The 15,845-nt window shown below is 43.6% G+C and overlaps 1 protein-coding gene across 1 annotated transcript in view; it reads left to right on the top strand.

Annotated features, from left to right (window-relative positions):
* The first annotated feature begins 248 nt into the window (after positions 1-248).
* The window catches only part of Cfap54 (cilia and flagella associated protein 54), a 293,678-nt gene continuing 278,081 nt past the window's right edge, over positions 249-15,845 (top strand). The window contains 3 exon segments of the mRNA XM_035451711.1: positions 249-364; positions 3,491-3,923; positions 14,788-14,893. Of these exon segments, the coding sequence (XP_035307602.1) occupies positions 3,514-3,923; positions 14,788-14,893 (516 nt within the window). The 5' untranslated portion in view covers positions 249-364; positions 3,491-3,513.

Below are 15,845 nucleotides of genomic sequence, written 5' to 3'. Positions count from 1 at the left end.
TCTTAGCTCTTCCCTGACCACTTTAATTTAATTGGATCCTGCCTCCTGCCGCTTCTATTCGTCACTACAATAGCTCGCTCTCGGTAGCAATTTGCACTGGCTTTTGATCTGAAGTGGGCAGGGCTGCGATGTGAAAACAAAAGGGAAAGAGAGAACTGGGAGAATTTACCAGTCCCAAAATTTTTAAATGTTGTCTGTTAATATTTTTTTTTGGCAAAAGCTCAATGGACAAATCTTCCCACCCCCACCTGCATTCTTTAAAAATTTTAAAGTTTTTGTTGGCCATCTCGAATGAGATCAAATATTGTGCATTAATGACAGCAGCATCTGCATCTTGGCTGGAGAATTGGACACTGACAGTGAGGTAAGTGTTCCTGTGGTTCACTGGTTGCCTGGAGGGTTCTTTATTCAAGATGATCTGCTCTGACGAGCAGCTTCACTGTGACCTTCCTTCCAAGAGTATTAAGGTACAGTGCACGGGACACAAGGCTGGCCTGACACATTAGCACAGATCCATAGGGTCAGAAAGGAATGAGGTTGGACCTGAACAAAATAAGGTTGTGGCCTAATGAACTTTTTGGCATTTGGTGGCTGCTAAGGTCACCACCTATATTTTTGAGTGTGAAAGAACTGGCAATAGTTTTCAATGTTAAAGACCTAGCTTTTGAAGCCACCAAAATCCTTGGTTCTTTAATAATTTTTGGCATTGCATAATTTATAAGGAAAAGTAGGTCCTTTAAATGAAATTCAAACCCCAAATTAATACATTTGACTCAATGTGGCCCATGAAATGCAAGGAAAGAACATTTCTTGGTAATTTATTCCCCCCCCCGTGTCCATTAGAGGAAAAATCTCCCACATCCCTGCTTAGAAACACAGAAGGATTTCAAGAGTGAACAGTTCAAACCATTAGCATGGATTTGTCCCGTGTGCTCTGTATTTCTCGCCAGCAAGAAATCATACACGGGACACTCGGATCCTTCTGCAGACAAGCTTTAATGCATCTTGAGAGTGAAAGAGCATAAGCTTCCCAGAGCGGAGACACTAAACCAAGAAAACCATCCCTTATATAGGCTGACCAGCCGCCTGGGACGTGTTACCCTATGAATGGCTTCAGCTCCTCAGGCAAAAATGAGCCACGGGATAGGCAGAGATCAAAGGAATGGAGATTACCCAGCGCCTGTGAAGTAATTTACAACTTGGTGTCTTCAGGCACCTATTATTGTAATGGATAATGCAGGAACCGGCTTCCTACATGGATTAATGTCAAAGAGTTAAAGTTGAGTAGCAACTCACTGATTTAGAACACGCAAGGCTGAAGTGCAAGTAAATAGAAAAGGTAATCATGATTGTTAGAGGCATAAGTATGAATCCCATAGTCACCAACTCCAACCGCTGAGGGAAGAGAATGTAGCTGTAGCAGGTACTTGTGTTAACTTCTCAGAGAATTTCCTAATTTAAATCTTGCTAAGTTTCTTTTGGGAGTGTCTTAGTTAGGGTTTCTATTGCTGTGAAGAGACACCATGATCATGGCAACTCTTATAAAAGAAAACAATTAATTGGGGTGGCAGCTTACAATTTCAGAGGTTCAGTCCATTATCATCATGATGGGAAGCATGGCGGTGTACAGGTAGAGGTGGTGCTGGAGTAGTAGCTGAAGAGTCCTACATTTTGCAGGCAACAGAAAGTTAACTGAGACGCTGGGTGGTATCCAGAGCATAGGAATCCTCAAAGCCCACCCCCACAGAGACACACTTCCTCTAAGAAGGCCACACTCATTCCAACAAAGCCACACCTCCTAATAGTGCCATTCTCTGTGATTATGGGGGCAAATTACATTCAAACTATCACAGGGGGCATCATTAATATAGTTTATTCCTTTTGATTATATAATTAGGACTTGTTTCCTGACTCTGTGCTTTGTTCTCTGACTTTGGTCAAAGTTATGGTCTCCTAAGTTGTGAAATAGTGGTGATATGTTAGTTGCTGAGGTATGAAGCCGTGATGATTAAATGAGAAGAGCAATGTTTCAGCTGGACAATGGTGGTGGCACACGCCTTTAATTCCAGCCCCCTGGAGGCAGAGGCAGGAGGATCTCTGTGAGTTCAAGACCAGCCTGGTCTACAGAGTCAGTAGAGAAACCTTCATATGAAGGGACCGGCTCCCCATTTCCGCAGCCATAACAGCTTGTCTGACCTTGTCTTAGTCACTAAGGTCAGATGCCTGCCCCTGTCAACAGCCATAACAACTGAACACATGCTTGTTTGACCTTGTCCTAGTCACTAGAAAGTCAGATCCCTGCCTCGTGGCAAGGAACCAATCAGAAATTAGCTGGTGGCTCTATGCTTTACAGCACTGAGTGTGCTTTACGGACAAGTGCACAGAAATGACACATGGAGCATAGCAACCACCCTGGGATGGCCTATGGGCCATAACAACCAGTTGGCCAATCAACACAGGGCAAGCCCTCCAAGCCTGGAGGCACACCAATCCTGAGCCTGTGTGTACTCCTAGACACTCCCCTTATGCTGCCCTACAAGATCTCTATGCAACCCCTAGGAGCTGTCTTTGCTAGCCATCCGCCATGGCGGGCGGGTGAAAGGCCCGAGCTAACATGGGATTAGCTCGTTAAAAAACAATAAAGCCTCATGCAGTTTGCACCAAGCTCTCGAATCTGCCTGGTGATTGGGGTGACCGCAGTTGTGGCATGGGACCTGGGATACTTGAGTTTTCCCGGGGGTCTAACACATAAAGAAACCCTTCTTGAAGGAAAAGAAAAGTTTCAAAATGCTTGAAGCAACGCCAGACACTCCTTAATTATTGCAACCATGGATATTGTTATTAAATGGCCAAAATGGAAAAAAATATAGTATGATTTTTTGATGGTAATTTTTTATTGGCTCTCTGTTTAAAACCCTCTCTCTAGCTGCCTTGTTTGTGAATATCTGTAATCCCAGAACTCAAGAGACAGGAAGGAGGAAGGTGAGCATGAGGATAGTGTGGGCTACATAAGGAATTCCTTCCTTCTAATATTAAAAACAAAATTCCTCAACAAACAAAACCTCCAGGGGCTGGAGAGATGGCTCAGGGGTTAAGAGGGATGACTCAAGGGCTAAGAGCACTGGCTGCTCTTCTAGAGATCCTGAGTTCAATTCCCAGCAACCACATGGTGGCTCACAACCATCTGTAATGAGATCTGGTGCCCTCTTCTGGCCTGAAGGCAGACACATGCAGGCAGACTGCTGTATACTTAATAAATAAATCTTTAAAACAAAACGAAACCTCCAAACAAAACGAAAGAAAGTTATTCATGCATTATACATGAGTGCCAGGTGGTTATAAAACAAATGGACCTAAAAAACCCTTAAATTTATGTATCCATTCATTTGATTGTTGTGTGTGCCTGTGACTATTTATGTGAGACCACAAACAGCCAGCCATTCAGAGCATCCTGCCTTTCCAAGCCGTTGGTGCTTCTCTCGCCCTCTAGGGGCCGCTGTGCTTCCGGAAAGCATGCAGGTGGCTTGGTTGCCAGGAGGCCGTTGCCTGGCAACTCCATGTACACCAGCCCCTAGTGTGCTGCCTCTGACAGACATGGCGACCTCCAGCTACTCTAGCTCTTCCTCGGAGTCCCGGGAATCTGAGGCATCGGTGTCGCCGGTGCAGCTGCCTCCGACGCCTCCGCCGACATCCATTGCGATTTTCAAGTCGCCTAGAGAGTCCAAGTCGAGCTCGTCGAAAACGTCGCACTGGTCCAGCTCGGAGGAGTCGCTGCCCGCTGCCGCCTTCTACGGACCTCTGGACGCTAAAAATCCGCTCCTGGTCTCCTGCGACAAGGAGATCCGGGAGCTGTTAGGCTTTATAAAGAAGAAGAAGGCTCTGGCCACCTCGGAGGAACAGAAGCACGAGTTCCATCGGAGATGGTAAGCTGAGGCAGGGCGCTGGGGAGGGCGCTACCAGGACAGGGGCGTGGTTCTGGAGTTGAGAAGTGGACATTCTTCTCTATCACAGTTCTTGGCTCTCCCACATTTCAGGTCAAAATAAAAAGTCTGCACAGAAGCGCTTTCTAACTCCGGATTTGGTCTCAGTGTCTTCTTGTGGCCTCTCTTGGCTCACTCTTGGGTCGCAAAACAGGACAAAAGTAGACTAAAGACCAACTCTGAGGCTGCTCAGATCCTTGAAGTTGGTCTTTCATACGATGAACCTGTGCATTTAATTCTTTTTATATTCCTCTAGGATTACGGAAACTTCTTCTTTCTCTTGATTTTGTGGCTCATTCTAAGCGTCTGGTTGCTTTTTGTTTGTTTCTGTCTCCTACTTATTTCTGTGAACTGAAAACGACACTTTTGTTAATGTTACTATCTTTTCTGGTCTAACACATTCCAAAATGAGTAGTTATAGATATAGGCAAGCGGTAAAGAATACCAAACTGGTGGATAGTTTTAACTTACATGTTTTAATTATGAATTTATCATGAATACACATGCTTAACTTACATTTATTTTTTTTAATTTATTTATTAGTTCAAGTTAGGGAACAAGCTTGTTTCACATGTAAGTCCCTTCTCCCTCTCCCTCCCCTCACCCCCAATTAACTTACATTTATTATTCGTTCAAACATCCTAACGATTTGTTAAGCACTTAGTATACATCTTTGAAAGGTACTTTTCTCAAAAGTAGGAAAGCAAGCATAAAGTTAACAATAAACCCCTTCCCCCAAATCATATATTTCATATATTTCCCCCGTACTAAAACAACATTCTCCTGTGGTCAAAAGCTGGAAAAATCTTAAATGGAAAGTTCTAGAAACAAACCATTGACATTGTTTATATCCTTTTGAGCAGTCCGATTAATTCTTTCTCTGCCCTGCTGTCCCACCCAGGATTGAAGCACCCCCTTTCTCCAGCACACCCACACTGTTGCCTTTATTGGCCTCCTTGGCTCGACAGTCATGGTAACTCAGGATTCCTGTTGAAGTGATCCTTATTTTGTTTAATAACCATCATGGGGTACAATGTAATGATGCTGGAGATACTGGTGTGCCAAGGAGAATCCATAAATTCCCTTTTTAAATGGAAAAAAGTTTCTCTAAGGAAAAGAGAAAAATGCATGTTCTGGTGGCCAAGTTTCACAGCACAGTTAGAAGTCTTGAGAGACACCATATTCATATAACTTAAACAGTTTTTATACTTGTTCCAACATAGTATAGCTTCCCCTCCCCTCTTTTCCGAGACAGAGTTTCTCTGTGTAGCCGTGGCTGTGCTGGAACTCACTCTGTAGACCATGCTGGCATCACAGAGATCCACCTGCCTCTGCCTCCTGAGTGCTGGGATTAAATGTGTGTGCCACCATCACCTAGGTAGCTCAACTTTTATTGTGCCTAAATTTCATAAGGAAAACCTTGTCATGGCATGGGGTAATGGCTAATCTTGGTTGTCATCTTGACACTCCTGGGAAGAAGGCACCTCAATTGAGGAACTGCCTCTGTCATATTGGGCTTGTGGCATGTCTATGGGACATTTTATTGATTATGGCAGGACCCAGGTTACCCTGGGTGGTACTATGTTGGGCAGGTGTCCCTGGGCTGTATGAGAAAAGTAGCTGAGCACCAGGGAAAACAAGTCAGTAAGCAGGGTTCCTCCATGGCCTCTGCTTAGCACCTACATCCAGGTTCCTGCTTTGAGATCCTGCCCTGCTTTCCCTCAGTCATGGGCCATAACCCACAGGATGCAATAAACTCTTTGCTCCACCATTACTTTTGGTCATGGTGATCATCACAGCAACAGAAAGCAAACCAGAGCATAATGGATGTGTGTGTGTATGTGTGTAGAAGAAAATATAGTATATATAATGTTCAGTGTTAATTGTCTCTTCATACAACTATCAGGACTCTTACACTGCTTCCACTGACAGTAGGGAAGAACCACTTTACCAGAAGAGAAAAGTAATGCAGGGGACAGGACTGGGGGTATCTGATAGGTGTTGCAATTGGATATTGGGTGGCAGGGAGCTGGCTAGAGAAAACCAGGAAAAGTTGCCCAGTTTTTCTTTTTTTTAGAAAGGCAAGGAGGAAGCTTGAGGTGGTGGCGCATGCCCTTAATCCCAGTGGAGGCAGAGGCAGGTGGATCTCTGAGTGCAAGTTCCAGGACAGCCAAGGCCACACAGAGAAATCCTGTCTCAATGTCCCCCATCCTCCCAAAATGTCAATAAGGTGTGGAGATAATGCATAAGGATTTCTTTATAGAGTGGGCTACACAGGGACAATGGCAAGTGTGAAGAAGAGGGGATAGCATCGTGACAGTGGGACGAGCAGGTTTAGGGAGGAGGAATATGCAGAAGTTAGTTTTAGATGTAGTGGGATTTAACTCAGCATCCAGGCAGGGCTGGAGGTAAGAAGAGAAAAGGGTAGGAGGAGAGCCAAGAATTGACCAAGGAGTGAGGACAAATAAGATAAAATAAAATAAAAGCTTTTGCTGGGCATGGTGTTGCATAACTATCATCCCAGCATTGAGTTGGAGGTTCCTGCATTCAAGGATAGCTGAGCGAGGCCCTGTCTAAAGAAAGACCAAGGAGAGCACGGTGCATACCCAGCCTCGATCCAAATACATTGTGTTTGAATGGTTTCCATTTGTACATCATTCTTGAATCTCCACTGCCATCATTCCAGTCTAAACCAGAGGTTCACTTTTCTTTGGCCTCCACTCTGTCTCAAATATCCTTCATAAAGCAGAGGTGGTGTTCTTTGCAAAGTTATTATCTGTTCTTAGCTTAAGTCTGTTGATTGCTATTGCTTCTAGAATGCAACTAAGGGGCCTCCATTGTTCTCCAGCATTAGAGGATTTGGCCTTGCCTTCCCCTTGTCCATTTCCTTGGGACATGCTCGAGAAACACTCTACTACTTTCTTGCCCCAGTGGTTAATTTGTTGTTTCCTCTGTATGGGAGGTTTTTCTTCCAGATTTCTGGTAATCTGGCTTGCTCTCTTCTTTCAGGTTCTGTCAATTATCAGAAAAGGCAGGCTTTTTCTGCTAATTCAGATTCACCTATCAGTTGGTGTTTTACTTAACTTTTTGTGTTCTTGTATACTGTCTGCTCCTTTATTAAGATATAAGCTTCCTGGGGGAACTTGGGATAACTTTTTTTCCCTCTCTCTTCATTGTTCCATCTCTAGATGCTAACCTGGAAATTGGAGCATAGTAAATACTCAACAAATATTGCAGGGTTGATATTGCAGGAGTTCGAGGACTGTATTACCTTGTATTCTCCCAACTTTGAAAACAGATTTATTTATTTTTATAGTATGTGAAAGGGTGTTTTGCCTGCATGTGTGTCAAAGTAGGTGGTACTCCGGCAGCATCCCAAGGGGAGCTCAGTGGCAGCTTGCTTTGAAATGAGGGCTCAGGGAGGAGATGTGGTGAGACGAGAAGAATCTGCAGGAGTCAAACCAGGAAGACAGAGAGAAACAGAGGACAGAAAGCACAGAGGAAGATCCTTGGCGGGAAAGAACCAATCACGTTGAAGGAATAGAGAGACAACATGGGAAGTGCAGGTCCAATGGCAGATGACTTTAGAGGAAGCAGTGGGGCTTTGGAAGGCTGTAGAGGTCCTTTCTGGTAAGGGATTGCATTAAATAATTTTTATTTGAAAATACTGCTTGGGTGATCATGTCCGAATGAAACAAGACTTATGGTAATGGGGAGCCGGTTAGGAGCCCCATTGCTTTTTATAACACATTTGACAACTGGTTGTTCTTAAAATCAAAGCTTTTGTTTTTCTTCTCCTAACTATAGGAATTTCCACAAGTATAAACATTTATAGTCCTGAAAATATAATTTTGATTATTTGAACAATGCTTCTATATAAAGTGTGGTTTATTTTAAAATATGCTTTTGTTATTAGCACTACATAGTTTGCTTATTCTGTGAGAATCTTTTTAGGAAATTGAGAACGTCTCCTAGCCATCATAGCCAACCAGCAGTATAATATACTAGCCTGCTATTCTTTTTTTTCTTCATTTTTTAAATTTAAATTAGAAACAGGATTGTTTTACATGTCAATCCCAGTCCCCTCTCCCTCCCTTCCTTCCCTGTCTCCCACTAACAAGCTAGTATCCCATACCCTTTCTGCTTCCCAGGGAGGATGAGGCCTCCCATGGGGGATCTTCAGAGTCTGTCATAGCCTTTGGAGCAGGGCCTAGGCCCTCCCCAGTGGGACTATAGACTGCTATTCTTAAAGCTACCTATGGTGGCCCATGTCTTCAGGGATGCTGACTTAGGAGGACTGTTGTGAGTGTGAGCTCAGCCTGGACTTCAATATATGTTTCAGGCCACCCTGGGCTGCAGAGAATATTTTTTGCTGTAGTATTATGTAAGCTATTTCTAATGAGCAGCATTCCTGAACTTCAGATTCTCTAAAAAGAAAAGAAAAACCTTCTTGTTATGTAACCCTGGTTGACTTAATTAAAGCTGTATTCTGCTCCCATGAGTAACGAACCCAGTGATCATCACTTCGGTAAGGCTCGTATGAATTAACTGTTTTATGTGCGGAGTTGAAGGTTTTGGCCCAACAAGGTAGATTTCTTGAATTTGTTCCATCTAAATACTGTGGAATTTCACGGGGCAGCAAGTAAAGTATGAAATGAACAAAGACAATGTCTTTCTTTCCTTAAACCCCATGGTTTCTATTCACCACCTTATTTATTTGTCTTTTGTGGGCATATGTATGTATTTTTCTATCCCAAACATCAATATTTGGCCCATAAAGACAGGGATGCTTAACCCCCTTTACTCAACTGGGCACTCAGTCAGTATCACTTAATTATCTGAATGAATGAATCAGTTGACCAGTATCCGTAGACGTTGTCTCATGAATATGCATATAAATAGTAGTAATCAATCTCCATTTCTTTTTTGGTTTTTTGGGACAGGGTTTTCCTGTATAGCCATGGCTGTCCTGGAACTTGCTCTGTAGACCAGGCTGGCCTTGAACTCATGTAGATCCACCTACCTCTGCCTCCCGAGGGCTGGGATTAAAGGCATGTAACACTACTGCCTGGTCCGTCTCTGCTGCCTGTATTCCTCAGTTCATGCTGCCTTAACAAGATACCATGAAGTGAGTGGTAAGACACTTATTTTCACATAGTTCTGAAGGAGTCGGGTTCCAAGTCAGGACCTCATCAGGGCTGTTTGCCTGGCTAACTGCTCTGCCCTCTCAGGGCCCTTTCTCTGAAGAAGCCTGGGAGAAAGAGCATGGATGAGCACACTTTCTGGGAGTCTCTTCTGGTAAGGACATTAATTCCATCAGACCAAGTTCTACTGCATGGCCTCATTTACCCTTAATTGCTTCCTCAGACATCCAGTTTCCAGTTCAGCTGCCCTGGGGTTAGTGCTTCAACAGTGTGTTTGCGTTGGAAGGATGCATTCGGTTTGTAACACAGTCTTTATCTAGAAATTTAGAAGACAGAATTAGACAATTTTAAGGGGAATTTGGATTTCTTTTTTATCCCAGAGGCACTCGTAACATTTGAGATAAAGAGAAGAAACTAGTGTTAACTCAAAGAATGAATAAAATTAGCAATGATTTACTGCCCTGTTCATTTTTATTAAAAATCACTTTTATAATACTCATGGCCTGTTTTTGTTTTATGTGGTGAAAGGAAGCATAACCCTAAGTGGTTTTGAGCTCTTCATGGAAAAGAATAAAATAAAAGCAAGAATTTCCTCAGGGTGCCTACCCTTTACCCCTGCACTGTCCCTCTGTCTCCTTTTCCTTCCCTTCCTCTTTCCTTATTGGATTCCTTTATACTCCTCTTGATTACAGTGACAGTTAGTGTGAGATGCCAACTTGAGAGGATCTAGAATTTCCTAGAAGACAAGCCTTCTGGCACACCTATGAGGGCTTCTCTAAGTTAGGTTACCCTATTATGGGGCTTCATCTTGATCAGTGTAACTGAGGTGGGAAGACCTACATACGATAGTGGTTCCATCCCCCAAATTAGCATCTCAGACTGTATAGAATGGAGAAATGGAGGTAAGCATGAATTCTTGATTTGGGAAATAACAGGACCAGCTGCTTCAGGCTTTTGCCTTGACTTCCCCACCATGATGGAGCCATACCTTGACTTGTGAGACAGAAGAAACTCTCCCTAAAGTTGTTTTTGTCAGAGTATTTTTATCACAACAACAGGAGAAGAAGCCAAGACACTCTAACTATAGTAGCTATTCACTGCTCTTTTTCATTTATTTTTTATTTGAATTAGAAACAAGATTGTTTTACATGACAATTCCAGTTGCCTTCTCCCTCCTGTCCTTCCCTAACACCCCCCAACTAAAACCCTACCTATCACATACCCTTTCTTCTATTCTTCCCCTGACTCAAACTTTCTGCTCCCTCATGACCTCTGCATCCTTCATCTTCTTCCCTTCTCATTCTCCTAGCTCCCCCCCTCTTCCCGTGCTCCCAATTTGCTCAGGGGATCTTGACCCTTTCCCCTTCTCCAGGGGACCATGTATGTTTCTCTTAGGGTCCTCCTTGTTTACTAGCATCTCTGGCAGTGTGGATTGTAGGATGGTAATTCTTTACTCTATGCCTAAAAATCCACATATGAGTGAATAGATAACATGTTTGTCTTTTTGTGATTGGGTTACTTCGCTAAGAATGGTTTCTTCTAGTTCCATCCCCCCCCCGCCCCCCGCTGAGTAGTACTCCATTGTGTAAATGTACCACATTTTCTCTACCCATTCTTTAGTTGAGGGGCATCTAGGCTGCTTCCAGTTTCTGGCTATTACAAATAGTATTCACTGCTCTTAAAGCAAGAAGTGAATATTATCTGTGAAGTCCTTGTCTGTGGGGATGCTGTTTCCCACCTTAGGGTTGATGCAGACATGAAATGAAGCAAAGGAAAAATAATTCTGGGCAAAAGATTCAGAATAGCAAACACAATATTGAAGAAAGAAATTGGAGGATAATTAAAAGTGTGATGGTCCATGCCTGTAATTCTGCCATGCTGGAAGGTATGACAGGAGAATATTGGGTTTGAGAGTGGCCAGGGCTTCACAGTGAGCCCCTGTCTCACTACAAACAAAGAAAATCCAAAGAAATTAGGGACTGGCTACAGTTGTGCCTGAGCACGCCTGCGAGGGTGGTCAGGTTGATATAGAGTGAGAGGTTCAGGTGGCTGGGTTTCACTTTCTGTTTCGCTTTCAGCTTGTTGTACAGACTGCTGCTATGCCAGCTGGCTAGGTTGCTCTGTAAGTAAGGCTTTTCCCTATTAAATACCCTTTTATTTCTACCTGACTCCGTATTGGTAATTTCACACTTTACTGCTCTGTGAAACCCTGTAAAGAATAGGCTGTAAACTAAACACTTGCAGAAGTCATATCTGATAAATGAATGTTGTCCGAGGTATGCAATGGACTCGTAAGGATCAACGGTAAGAAGAAAACTCCAACCTGTTTTTAAAAATTGGCCAAATATCCAACAGACATCTCACCAAAGAGGTATACACAGATGGAAAATAAACTAAAGAGGATGCTCCACGGGCAACAACATCCAGGAACTGCAAATTCAAACAACTGTGATATCGCCTACACACTGACTACAAGGCTAGAATCCAAGACACTGACAACTCTGGATGCTGATGAAGGAGCAACAGAAGCTCCATGCTGGAGGGGAATGCAGGATGGCAGAGGTGGCATTGTGAAAGACAAGTGATGGTTTCTCACAGGGCTAAGTACACCCTTAAAAACATGACCTAATAATTGTGGCTCTTGGCACTATATGCAAACAAGACCTGCATATGAATACTTATAACGTGTGTGTGTGTGTGTGTGTGTGTGTGTGTGTGTGTGTGTGTGTGTGTGCTCCCACAGAGGTCAGAATTCAAGCTTGGATGTCCTTCATTAAGAGTTATCCTTTGTTTTTGAGACAGGGTTTCTCAGTGGAATCTGGGGCTTAGAAATTAGCATAGGCAACTGGCCTATTAATCCCAGGCATTCTCCTGCCTCTGCTCCCCCAGTGTGGAGATATAAGCATGTACCAAATAGATATAAGCATGTACCATAGGACCTGGCTATTTACATGGATTCCAAGACTTCCAACTCAGGTCCTCATGCTTATACAGTAAGCATTGTATTAACTGAGCTGTTTCCCCAACCCCATATATGTATAGCTGTTTTATCTATAATTGTTAAAACTTGTAAGCAGCCAAGACATTCTTTACAAAGTTAGCACAAAAATAAATGACAATATTATCAGCTCATGTAATATTAATCAGTATAAAACAAACTGGTGAACCATAAAAAGACACAGAGCAACTTAGATACATATTTCTAGATGAAAGAAGGCAGTCTGAAAAGATTATATAACATATGGTATTCTCTGAGGAAAGTTATGGAGACTGTAAAAGGATCAGTGATAAAAAAGATTAAGGGAAGAAGGGAGAAACATACAGGTGGAGCATAGAGGCATTTCAAGACAGTGATACTTGTATTTTGTGCCAATATGTATCATTACACATTTGTCAAAAGCCCATCAAAAATGCAACACCAGGAGTGAATCCTGACAGAAACAATGGACTTCATCAACACTGATGTGTCAGTATTAGCTCATCGGTTGTGACATGTTACTGTGACAGAGGGGAAGCTGAAACAAAGCTACATCAAGATTAATGTGTGAGGGGGCTGGAGAGATGGCTCAGTGGTTAAGGAAACTTCCTGCTCTTCAAGAGCCCTTGGGTTCAGTCCTGAGCCTTAGCTCCAGTTTAAGGTGATCTGATGCCCTCTTCTGGCCTGCTTAGGTACTGTATGCACATGGACCACATCCAAGGCAAAAGCATTCATACATATATTAAAAAAAAAAAAGTTAACAAATGAAAGAAGTCAGTTTGCTGAGGAACACTGGAAGTCCTGACATCACCTAAGGAGCAGAGCATACAATGAAATGCAAATGAGAGAGAGAGAGAGAGAGAGAGAGAGAGAGAGAGAGAGAGAGAGAGAGAGAGAACTGGAGAGCACACCATATGGCTCTTTCCTCAGTTCACTTCCTTTCTTGGGAGTGTTTTTTCCTTAATAAATAATCCTTTATTAATAACAAAATAATAATTTTTCTTAGTTAATAATCTGCCCATTCCTATTCCATGCCTATTCCATGCCTAACTTAAAAGGCATGGTTTTTTTCTCCATCTTCTGATAGCTGCCAATGTTGTGCCCAAATTCTGAACCCCCAAATCACCAAGAGACCCATTCCAATGCAAAAGCAAAGAGTCTTTTATTGTTTAATGAATTAACTGTTTTAACTTGGGCCCCCAGTCCTTTCATCATGGCAGGTGGAGTAAGAAGGGCCCAGAGAAACCTCGAGGAAGGGAATTTACGAATGTCAAGGGGTTGGCAACAGTCTAAGGACTGGTGAGCTTCCAGGCTTGGGCGACCTGTCCTGTGTTGATTGGTTAACTGGTTGCTATGGCCTGTAGGCCCTCCTAGGGTGGTTGCTATGCTCTGTACACCATTGTTACTGTAAAGCACAGCCCTAGCTTGTGAAGCACATCTAGAGCTTGCAAGCTAACTTCTGATTGGTTGCTTGCCACACAGAGGTGTCTGACCTCCTAGTGACTAGAAGGTTGGACAAGGTCAGGAAGCTCAGCACATTTTGCTGAGTCAGAGGCCTACATCTTGCTGGGTCATTTTTGCAGCCTGTCATGGCTGCCAAAGCAGGGGGCTGGGTGAGGGTCTGGCACTTCAGGTCAGGTGTGTCTACTTTTAAAGGTCACTTAGTGAATGCATACTGGGGGCTTACATAGCTTCGAATATGCATGGATTACATGGCCATGTTATAAAGCCCTGAGATGACTAGGCATTTTGCCTTGAAGGGACCAGCTCCCCATTTCGGCAGCCATGACAGTAACACGTGCTTGCCATAACCTTGCCTTGGTCACTTAGAGGTCAGATGCCTGCCTCGTTACAAGGAACCAATCAGAAGTTAGCTGGTGGCGCTTTACGACCCTGGGTGTACTTTACGGACAAGCACACAGCAATGACGCACAGAGCATAGCAACCACCCTGGGAGGGCCTATGGGCCATAACAACCAGTTGGCCAATCAACACAGGGCAAGCCCTCCAAGCCTGGAGGCACACTAATCGTGAGCCTGTGCGTACCCCTAGACACTCCCCTTATGCTGCCTTACAAGATCGCTCGGCAGCATGTTAAAATTGTCTTTGCTAGCCATCCACCATAGGGGGTGGATGAAAGACCCAAGCTAACATGGGGTTAGCTCGTAAAAAAAAAAAAAAAAAAAACAATAAAGCCTCATGCAGTTTGCCTCAAGCTCTCGAATCCGCCTGGTGATTGGGGTGACCTCGGTCGTGGCCTGGGACCCCGGATACCTGAGTTTTCCGGGGGTCTAACAGCCTGAATGCTGATGGCACATGATCAGCCAACATCAGAAATACTAACACCTGGGATGACGGAGCATTTTTGCTAGAATGCTGACGTCCACATGGGTGGCCTTAGGACCCCAGAAGTGACAATGAAAACAGTGATGGATACTGATAGAGGGCATAGCTTGTTCATGCTCTAAGTTTTTAAAAATGCATATGAAGGCCTCCAGTCAACAGTGGGAACATGTTAGCTACAATAACACTAGCTATTATAGCTGTAATATAATGCATTAATACTTAGATGTTAACAGTAAGGCACATTAGAAAGACTCAGCACAAGGCAGGTTTTAAAGGCTGTTTGCTAATTAAGGTTGCCTGCTGACTCTGAAGATGTTGTTTTACTTTATGATTCCCACAGTGCCACCACTCTGTTTAATATCTGGACCAAATACGCCCCCAGGCTGCCACCTGACTATTACAATGAGAAGCTTCTGAAGGTTGGAGACAGCCTTTGTCAAATAAAAGTAAGTGGTTCGAAGGCAGAGCCAGCGAGAAACAAACTCCTTTGGCTATTCAGTATTTGGGCTCATACTTTTCCTAGTCTTCATGTTTGAAAATGATATGCGAATGGATAAAATTGTAATGAGGCACAGTAACAATCATAACAACTATGAAGTTTGTCTTTTCATTTGGTATTTGAAATTCTCCAGGGTGGTTTCTTTAGGAACCAGAGGTAGGCTGGGATTGGGCAGGGGCGCGCGCGCGTGCGTGCGTGCGTGCGTGCGTGCGTGCGTGCGTGCGTGCGTGTGTGTGTGTGTGTGTGTGTGTGTGTGTGCGCGCGCGCGTTCCATTAATAGAGGGTGTGGTAGGCCCACAGCAGGAAGTGCTGAGTCAACAAAGGAGCCCAGACACCACTTCCTGTTGTTTTTCACTCAGCTGGCCGTCTTACCCAGGCAACCCTCATGGCTACTGGCCTGGCTGTTCAGTGTCCTGTTTTAAGGAATTTTAGGTTCTTTTGAGTATCTGGCTGTACTGTGAGTCCAGCGGCTGTGGCATATATGTCGTTTCCTGCTCAGTATTACATTAGAAACCGAGCATGTGCCATAAATGTTAATTCTGTATCAGGGTCTAGGAATTTTGAATGTCATGGACCTGAACTTGACTTGATAAGACCACCGTGGCTTGTCTTTAAGTTCATGACCTTGTAAGTTTAACCCCAAGCTCTGGCTTAAGTCCAAATACAGCAAGTTCTATTCAGTGTTGGACAAGGAGTTATTTTATATACTGGGATTTTTAAGTGGGCAGCGTTAGGGCCTTCTTAATTTTCAGTTTCTCAGCTTGATTTTCTTCCTGCATTTCTATTTCTTGGACTTTAATCTATGTAGTGGGAGACAAATTTACCAAGTAAAGGAGAAGGTACGGAAAGGCTTCCATTATGAAACACCATCAACACAAAAATATAACTCTTACTTCAAA

Source organism: Cricetulus griseus, assembly GCF_003668045.3.
Source record: "Cricetulus griseus strain 17A/GY chromosome 1 unlocalized genomic scaffold, alternate assembly CriGri-PICRH-1.0 chr1_0, whole genome shotgun sequence".
Lineage (NCBI taxonomy): Eukaryota > Metazoa > Chordata > Mammalia > Rodentia > Cricetidae > Cricetulus > Cricetulus griseus.
Note: the sequence above shows the minus strand (reverse complement) of the source record. Positions and strands in the feature narration are given on the sequence as shown.